A 10,024-nucleotide genomic window follows, 5' to 3' on the forward strand; every position below is an offset into this window, starting at 1 on the left:
ACAGGTTACGGAAAGGGGCGAGTGGTGACGAATGCGAAACGAGCCGTGAAGCCCCGCTTTGATAATAATCATGACGTCACAGACGTTTACTGCCTCATGACGTCATAATCACATCTGACCTCATCACAGAGCAGGCAGGGAGCGCGTACATCATCTTCTCTGTGTGTGTTTCCATCAATAGATGTAGAACTGAATGTATGGGTGTAAGGAAGCTGGGTTATCTGCCCCCGTCCACACTTGAGGTGAGCGATGTTTACCAGGACTGTGGACTGACTGGGGTACCCGGCACACCCCGGGACAACGCCAACAGACGTCGGGTACAGTTTGCTAACCAGGCTGAGGACGGGAAACCCCTGGAACAGCAGTTTCTCGAACGGTAATTCATTTTTAAATACGATTATCATCACTATATAAACTGCTGATAAACTTTAAATTCATACTGTATAAACCCATATATAAACCCATATAAACCAATATCATGAATGGCCAAATATTTCAACATGTCAGAGCAAATACTCCATCAGATGTATATATTTCTTACCTTCAAAATGTATATAGTAAAAGCACTTAATGATATTACCTTTGTAAACATGTGGTACAGAGATGTACTGAGTCTCGTATATTGCAAGATAAATTACATCCATAGGATGAAATGTATGTATAAGCCGTATAACTGTATCATAAGGTATGCTCATATATCCGATGGTTTTCGTTATCTCTTTTTGAAAAACAGTATTCTCAGTTCTGTACATCAGTAGCTAGGTGTTTTATTTATTTCGGTTTCTGCTTCAAAAAGGAAAGTTGTTTCGTGTTAAACATGAAGCAAAATTATTTTTTCCCCACAGTATTTTCAGGAACAAATTATTTTATCGTCACTTTTTGTATCATCCACCTTCTGGTATCGCTTTATGGATATTGGGGGGTGGGGTAGGGGTAGGGGTGTGTGTGTGTGTCCCTGGTGATTCTTTAAAAGAAGAAAGAAGAATTCTGCTTCAAACTGTTGAAAAAAAGTAGTTGCCTGCCACACAAAAATACAATGTTGCAACATGTATTTTTATAAATAAAATTGTGGCTCACAGTGGTATTATATAAAAACATCTCTGCTATTGCAGCTGTACACGACCCCCCCGACATGATTGCTCCTAGACTTACACAATAGTGTGTACAGCATAAATTCTTACGAGGGTCTTAATGTCTACAATGGAAACTCCATACAGTACTCTATCTTTTACAGTTAGGATTTACTGTTTTCATTTTCAGTAAACATGTATTTGAAATATAGCTTTCACGTTTAATACCTAAGCTGATGGGAAACGCTAGATGTGTGCAAACAAACATGATGCTTAATCGTTATCAGAGTTGAGCTATGAAAGCTTCGGTTTTTAAAAAGCCATATAACGGGATATAATAAAACCCTGTTACTACAAGTCGCCTCTTCCAAGGATATATCAAGTCTGGTCTGTATATAGGTTTACAAATGCCATCGGAGAGGAATTGCGTGATACCGACTTTAGTGTATTAAATGAGACAGTAAATAGCGTTCTCATCACTGCTTCCCGAAAGCTTCCTGTATGAAGAATGAATGAAAGTGTGTCTCGATGTGATGACCTCCGTTTTCAATCCACGGGGAAAGAAACATGACACTAAATCAGTTTTATTTGTTTCCTATATTCGCACTTGCAGTTTGCATAGATAAATAGTTAATGCTGGCTATTAAAGTGGAAAGTATACGACAAATGCACCGTTCACGAAGGACGAGACTTCCATGTGTTCAACATTTCATCCTTTTCGTCCTGTTGGACAGAGTGCAGCGTGAGTTAATGCTGCTCCACTCTTCGGGCGGCCCCGGAACTGGGGTCACTCGGGTCCTGGGTCCCGCTCCACAAACGTATTTTAGCGCTAAGACGATCGCAACTCCCATACTTTTAACAAAGACTTACGACAGTAGTAGTGCTAAGACGATCGCACCTCTCAAACTTTAACATACACTTACGACTGTAGTAGCGCTAAGACGATCGCAACTCCCATACTTTAACATAGACTTACGACAGTAGTAGCGCTAAGACGATCGCAACTCCCATACTTTAACATAGACTTACGACTGTAGTAGCGTTAAGACGATCGCAACTCTCATACTTTAACATAGACGTACGACAGTAGTAGTAGCGCTAAGACGATCGCAACTCCCATACTTTAACATAGACTTACGACAGTAGTAGCGCTAAGACGATCGCAACTCGCAAACTTTAATATTGACTTACGACAGTAGTAGCGCCAAGACGATCGCACCTCCCATACTTTAACATAGTGAGCGAGTGAGTGAGTTAGTATGGTTTTACGCCGCTTTTAGCAATATTCCAGTAATATCACGGCGGGGGACACCGTGGGCTTCACACATTTTACCCATGTCGGGAATCGAACCCGGGTCTTCAGCGTGTCGAGCGAACGCTTTAACCACTAGGCTACCCGACAGCCCTGACTTTAACATAGACTTACGAAAGTACTAGCGCTCAGATCGCTTTGTGGAACGGCATCATGAACCCTCATAGGCAACTCGCGTTGTATACTCCCCGGGTGTGAGAATGTCATTCGAGAGCGTATTTGTCCATTGTTGGGGGTAATAATGGTATCGCTTTGAGCATGCACTAGTGTGTGGATTTGGTTTTTCCTTTTCGTCTTCTCATCATCAGTCATCGTCGTCATCATCATCATCATCATCATCATCATCAACATAACCATCATTATTATTAATATCATCATCATCATCAACAACACCACCATCATCATCATCATCATCATCATCAACATAACCATCATCATCATCATTTGATAATATTGCATCACTGAAATACGTTTCAGGGTACAGCAACATACCCAGGATCATTTTGGCGACGTTGATTTTCCTGAGAGTGAGACACCAGCCAAGTCATATTTTACATACTCCAACTCAGTCCGCAAACATCCCGAGAAGATCGCCCAGGTACGTAAACATCAGAATACAACCCCAGAACCTCATCCAGCTAGTGCAGAGTGGTCATACCAGAACCCGATGATTCGCCCTGATTACGAATTTTGGTTTGTTAACCACGGCTCTTGCTCGTGGTTGTCGCCTTTGACCTCCACTCCGGGCTTTCCTCCCACATATAACAGACACGACGATATAACCGAAGTCCTGTTCAAGCGGTGTTAGACGAAACACACTAATCGCAGGGGGAAGTAATACATGGGGAAGCAACGGTCTGTTAGAATTCGATACTTTTTGTTGGTAAAACGGGGGCCAAGTCGTCTGAGGCGCCGCAATTCGCTGTGCAGAGTTGCGTCCCTTGGCCATACAAGAAACCTATGATTGTGGGTTCGAATCCCGGGTCGCCCCGATCATTTGGTAAACGTCTGAGACCTGTATCACTTCGGGCTTTCCTCCCACATTAAGCTGACACGCCGTGATATAACTGGAATACTGTTGAAAGGTGTAAAGGCAAAGAGTAATACCATGTGTCAAAGAAGTGGCATCTTCCCGAGGCAAGAGAGTTAACTGACTATAAAAGCCCAGTTTCCACCCTTGCCGAACTAGGCTGGTATTATGGAGTTACATTTTGGCTGGACTAACGAGTCTGTGCATAGTCCAATCAAAATCGCGCACCGAAATCGAAATCCGGTTCGTGCAGATTTCGGTCGATTGCAGGATTTGCAAAGCATGTGCACCGCCAACTCATTGTCAGCAGATATTTTCCAAGTCTTTTCATGTTTTCAAGTCTTGCTCACGTGATTTGATGCATTTCGCGATGTAAGACCCGTTTTATCGCAATATAGATCTTGATTATCGATCAGATCATCCTGACTCGGCGCCACCATTTTGTGTGAAAACAAACGCAAGTGATACGAGAGGTGGAATCTGATTGGTCCATAGGAGAGGCTAAGAAGGGACATAACTGGTAATAGCCACTGGTGGCGCTACGATCGAGCCCAGTAATTCCAGCCTAGTTCGGCAAGGGTGGAAACTGGACTTTTACAGTCAGTTAACTCCCTTGCTTTGGGAAGATGAAGAAGTGGCAGCAACAACGAATAGTGGCCTTATAATTAAAGTGCACTCACGAATGTCCAGAACTTTGTCAATGTCGAACGTCTTGAAACAGGCCTGTCTCCGTCCTTTAATCCGGAGTAGTGGTGGCATCTGGCAGGATGGGTTTCTTTAAAATAGGTGACTGTTAAATCCGCACTTGGCAAGTTAGTCAGACACAAGTCAGGTCGAAACGGCCTCGAATCATCATCTTGTCGCTCATATATAGGTACAGCCAGGCTTCAAGAAACTGTCCCCTCCTGAAACTTCCCGATACACGATCGAGCATGATTCACTGTCTTAGATGCACAAGTCACTGTGGTGTTGTGGTGTTTCTGCAGGTTAAAGTGCAAGACTTCCTGTCGGCGTGCGATTTGGAAGTTGACCGACAGAAGAGGCGGCGCTGTCAGAAACCCGACTTCCTCCGCGTGGAGCCCCCCGAGTGTGACCCCGGGGATGACTGTGTCCCCTGCCAGGTGCAGCAGTTTAAAAGGGACCTCCGTCGACGACACTGCACAGGACGCTGGATGGACTGTAAACTCTGCTACAGGTGGGGCGTGTGTGTCTGTGTGTGTCTATATGAGTTCATGTGAGTGGGGGCGGTCGGGTAGCCTAGTGGTTAAAGCGTTCGCTCGTCACGCCGAAGACCCGGGTTCGATTCCCGACATGGGTACAATGTGTGAAGCCCATTTCTGGTGTCCCCTGCAGTGATATTGCTGGAATATTGCTAAAAGCGTCGTAAAACCACAGTCGCTCACTCACTATTTAATAAAACTTCCGTTTATATTCTAATATATGAATCTTTCTCGCAAGAAATATATTTTGCAGTTAAACACAATGAAATGTAAAATCAAATGACAAATGTTTTCTATATATTCCCTCTGATGGAACACGCAACCTCTGTATCTGTAGCCAAGTGAATGTACCATTAGATAAATCACACTGTTTTCAAGAACGCCTTTTTCAAGAACCCGTACGCCAGCAACAGATATTTCACGCCCTTTTCCTAACGTTCATGCGACGAATATTGCTAAAAGCGACGTTAAACCATACTCAGTCAGTCATGTGAATGTGTGCCTGTCTGTGTGGGTCTCTCTGTGTGTCTGTGTGTCTGTGTGTGTGTGTGTGTTTGTGTGTGTGTGTGTGATAGAGAGAGAGAGAGAGAGAGAGAGAGAGAGAGAGAGAGAGAGAGAGAGAGAGAGAGTATTGCTTAATAACGCATCAGCATTGTTGCAGCGGCGAGTCGGCGTGGATTTCGAGGTGTTTAGCGCGGGTGATCTTTCTGGAGTACATGAGGAGTCAGTATCAGTATTAGTCTAATGGATATAAGTCGTAAGAGCTTAAACAGTCACACTGTGTACATTTCTCAGTTTTCCCTTTTAACACAGGACGTAAAATTTATCTAGCGGATCGATTATGAAATATTTATAAAACAACAATCCCGATTAGAACAGATCAGTCGGTCACTCACCTCTTTTATACAGAAGTGTCCCTAAAATGTGATGAGGTCAAATGGGTATTAACTTCGCGTTCAACTTGCACTTATATAGCGACCTGCACGTACTTGCGTGTGGCTGCTTGTACTATTCCGGATTAATGGTCTTTTATAATCTTAGCTCGCTGAGATACAATGTCGCAGTTTAACATGGACACCATCTCAGACACAGTAGACTCCAAACCAACCAGTCCTTGTTTTAGCTTCTTAATGCCGAGCGCCAGACAGGGTAACAACAAGTACCATCTATTAACGTATTTTTGTATGACGCCCCCGGGGATCGAACTACCGACCTTCGTGCAGACCTTTATCTACTAGACCACGAAGGGGTCGTTTCCCTTCTGGAGGCTAAGATTTACTGACTCAATGCGCAGGTAAACAAGTAAACAAGTCAAACAAAGAACACGTTTTTATTGTTCGAATTATCACAAGGATTTAAAATAACTTACACACTAATATTACGTGCCGGTGGTATCTACCTCACGGCGACTGTCTATCAAAACAACCGTAAATCAATGAAATCGATAACTCACGGTTAAACGTAGACATGTAAATCAGTTCTTCCTGAGACCGCCTCCGTGGTCTGGTGGTAGAGTGTCCGCCCGGAGAGCGGAAGGTCCGGTGTTCGATCCCCGGCCGCTTCATACCAAAAGACGTTAAAAGATGGTACTTGTTGTTACCCTGTCTGGCGCTCGGCATTGAGGGGCTAAAACAAGGACTGGTCGGCTCGGAGTCAGTATACTGTGTCTGAGTGGGGTATTCATGTTAAACTGCGGCATGGTGAGCTAGCACTATAAATCGGCATTAGTCCGGAATAGTACAAGCAGCCACACAAACAAACACACGTACATGCACGTCGCTATATAAGTGCAATAATCTTTGACGCGACGTTAAACCCCATTTCACTTCACCTCACCTGTTCTTCCTGAATCAGTATATCACTGAAGATATATCGATGGTTTAAGTAAATTGAGACAGGAGGGTACTATATGCGTTCAAGAGTCCGGAAACCCCTCATCGCTTGTTTTGGTTACATGCTTTCCAAGAACTGATATCATTAACCTGACGGTTTTTCAACGTTAAACTTATCTCTTGTCACGCACGGAGGAACAGGAATGCGGGTAGATTTTCACCCCCCTATCAGTGTCAAAGTGCTTTGTTGTCTGTCACGTGTGTTTACCCCCAGGGTCCGAGTTCAAACCGTTTCAGAGTTATCAACTCGGGAAGTCCATTAAACAAACCCTTTCACTTTCACCACCGAACGCCATGATACAATGCAGGATGTGAGTATTGCAGTATTATACGGCTTAGCGAGTTCGAGGTGTACATTAACACCTCACATGCGAGGTTTACGTTAACACCTCAGATGCGAGGTGTACGTTAACACCTCAGATGTGAGGTGCTGGTCTGTCACTAGAAAATCTGACAGAAAAAGTGAGCAGTACATATCTATGCTTTCGCTGCCGGTTAAGATCGATCGATGTTTGTTTGTTTGTTTGTTTGTTGTTTAACGCCGCACTAAGCAACGCTCCATCTGTATCACGGCGGCGTTGACACAATCGAGTCTGGACCAGACAAATCCTGCGATTCGCTGTGCAGGGTTGCGTCCCATTTCCACGCCAGACACCTCTGATTGTGGGTTCGAATCCCAGTTCGCCCTGATTATGTTTCGAGGTTTGTCAGCACCATACCTGTGCTCGTGGGTTTCACCGAAGTGGTAAATGTCTGAGACCTACATCACTCCGGGCTTTCCTCCCACAGCAAGCTGATACGCCGTGATATAACTGGAATACTGTTAAAAGCGGCGTTTTACCCAAATCTTATTCACTCAAACCAGAAATCCCCACGAGGTACTTAACTTGGTGTAATGTCTCCCAAGAGGTGATGTTTGCCATACGCGTGTTAAGAGATCACATAAAACAAAGAAATATCTAGCCAATACTCCCCAGAATACATACCGGGCGTCAAACACTGCTACGTGTGAGTGAGTGAGTGAGTGAGTGAGTTGGGTTTAACGCCGCTTTTAACAGTATTCCAGTTATATCGCGGCGTGTCAGCTTAATCAGGGAGGAAAGCCCGAAGTGATGCAGGTCTCAGACGTTTATCACTTCGGTGAAACCCACGAGCACGGGTATGGTGCTGTCAAAACTAGAAACATAATCGGGGCGAACCGGGATTCGAACCCACCATCATAGGTTTCTGGCGTGCCCAAGGGACGCAACTCTGCACAGCGAATCGAGGCGCCTTAGACGACTGGGCCACCCGTGCCCCCCCTGCTACAAGAGAAAATAGAACAGTTCGTTGCCAAATAGATATTACTTTGTTTTATGTGATGTCTTAACACCAGTGCGGCGTTAAACAAACAAACAAACAAACAAACAAAACAAAATGGTGAAGGTATATAACCTGTTAGATCCGGGTTTTGTAAGCTGACACCATGGTATAACAGATACTAGTATACATTTCAAAGCGGCGTAAAACCCCATTCACTCACTGACCTTCATTTCATGATCAGATACCGCACACGGCGGGCCACCATAAAGGACATCGCTGACGCCCAGTCCAAGGTGATGGCTGTATGCAAACAGGCGGTCCTCAAGGACAAGCTAGAAGTGAAGACGCCACCCCCTCCGCCACCCCCTCCGCCAGCGTCAGTCATGGCCATACTGGCCTCACCCGGGGCCACGCCCTCCCCGATTCGGCATGGGACGCCGGACTCCGAATACGACACGGAGACGAGGGATCAGCTGATCAAGAAGTTCATCCCCAAAGCGAAGGTCATTCACTACGAGTGCCAACCAAGGAATCGAGTGTTCTTCTACACGGAGGAGACAGCCTCGCAAGGATTCGTGCATCAGCCGTACCTCTTCCAGAAGCGACAGGTTGTCCTTACCAACGGGAAGAAGAAGTCGAAGAAGTCTACCAACCGTGAGTCCCAAACAGCCCAGCCCCGTTAGTCAGGACACTGTTAATCTGGACTCCTTAATGTCGACTACACACCTGTTGGGAACGACTTATATATACTGCCGGGCAAAAGAAAGTATACAGCTGTTTGGTGGCAAAAGACAAACACGAAATGGTTATTCGCAGGTGATACCTACACGGGAATCATGTCGGATTCTTTAGCTCATATTTGCAGTGTTTCGTTGACTGTTTACAACCCAGTGACGTTTTGATAACGTTTCTAATTTTTGGGTAAATCCAATTTCAAGTGTATACTTTCGTTTGTCCGGCAGTGTATATGAGACATTACCTAATTCCAGGATACGTTTGTCCCAGCGCAACCACTGGGAACGGTACCGTCCGGACTAACGGGGGTTCACTGTATGGAGTTAAAGTCGCTCATACACATTGTGTCCCTCTGTATAAAGTTTCTCTATGATTTTGCGTAAATAGTTTTACTTGTTAAATTGCACGTTCAGAATGCCTGGTTAATTCTAAAGGTTAAAAACAATGGTTTAACTGGTCAGCAGATACTACTACTACTACAACAACTTCTACTACCACTACTACTACTACTACTACTACTACTACCACCACTACTACTACTACTACAACTACTACTTCTACTACCACCACTACCACTACTACAACTACTACTACTACTTCTACTCCTACTACTACTACCACCACCAATACTACTACTTCTACTACTACTACTACTACAACTACTTCTACTACCACCACTTCTACTACTACTACTACTAATAATAATAATAATAATAATAATAATGTGCCCCTTTCTCATTTGGAGCCAAACGGACTGGAATAATGCTGGGATTGTGGGATAGCTTTGTGGTTAGAGCGTTCGCTCGTCATGTCAAAGGTCCTGGTTCGACTCCCTACAGGGGTACAATTTGTGAACCCCATTACTGATGTCACAAGCTGTGATATTGCTCGAACATTGCTAAAAGCGACACAACGTTCACTCAATCCATGTCATTCCCTCTGTTCGCAGCGACGTATTCTGTCTCCCAACTCGGCCTCGTCTTCACCCTGCCGGACCACAACGCCTCCCTCCCAGATAGGCACCCTAGTCCGCCAATGAGGATATGGAACAACAACATGGTCCTTCCACCAATCACCGTCTACAAGGTGCAACGAGCGGCCTTGAACATGAACACCCCGGATGTAGACACGGCGGGGTGAAACAGCACCACGTGCCCTGGTTGACCTTTCGTCCTGGAGACGGATGTTCTGACATATGTATATTTCATTTTGTCTGTATGGCTGTCTGGTGATGAGGATGAGGATGTATGAAAATGCAAATTGTATTGTATTTGTAGGAGTTGTTGTCTTCGTTTGGGCAATAATTGTTTCCGTGCTGAGCCTGATGTTGCTGGTATCAGTAGATGTACCTCCAGGCGGCGCTCAGGTATTAGTGTATATGTTCGTGGATAGTAAACTCAAACATGAATGGATTAAATTTTATGTTGTTAATATTCGTATACAAGAGAGCTACGCGATAACTC

The 10,024-nt window shown here is 44.7% G+C and overlaps 1 protein-coding gene across 1 annotated transcript; it reads left to right on the forward strand.

The window, feature by feature from the left end:
- The first annotated feature begins 112 nt into the window (after window positions 1–112).
- Window positions 113–9,971, forward strand: LOC124115688. The gene is made up of 5 exons (XM_046476766.2): window positions 113–376; window positions 2,860–2,980; window positions 4,399–4,607; window positions 8,068–8,480; window positions 9,511–9,971. Exons 1-5 carry the CDS (start codon window positions 198–200, stop codon window positions 9,699–9,701), a joined length of 1,113 nt encoding a protein of 370 aa, XP_046332722.2. The 5' UTR covers window positions 113–197; the 3' UTR covers window positions 9,702–9,971.
- The last annotated feature ends 53 nt before the right edge of the window (window positions 9,972–10,024 follow it).

Source organism: Haliotis rufescens, unplaced genomic scaffold (assembly GCF_023055435.1).
Source record: "Haliotis rufescens isolate VD_foot unplaced genomic scaffold, xgHalRufe1.0.p SCAF_49, whole genome shotgun sequence".
Classification (NCBI taxonomy): Eukaryota; Metazoa; Mollusca; class Gastropoda; order Lepetellida; family Haliotidae; genus Haliotis; species Haliotis rufescens.

What these genes read in the sequence shown, in the direction of transcription:
- LOC124115688 (XM_046476766.2), top strand. Translation starts at nt 198, where the DNA reads ATGGGTGTAAGGAAGCTGGGTTATCTGCCCCCGTCCACACTTGAGGTG. An exon ending in ATCCCGAGAAGATCGCCCAG is followed by an intron (nt 2,981 to 4,398) that starts GTACGTAAACAT and finishes GTGTTTCTGCAG; the next exon opens with GTTAAAGTGCAAGACTTCCT. An exon ending in GTCGAAGAAGTCTACCAACC is followed by an intron (nt 8,481 to 9,510) that starts GTGAGTCCCAAA and finishes CTCTGTTCGCAG; the next exon opens with CGACGTATTCTGTCTCCCAA.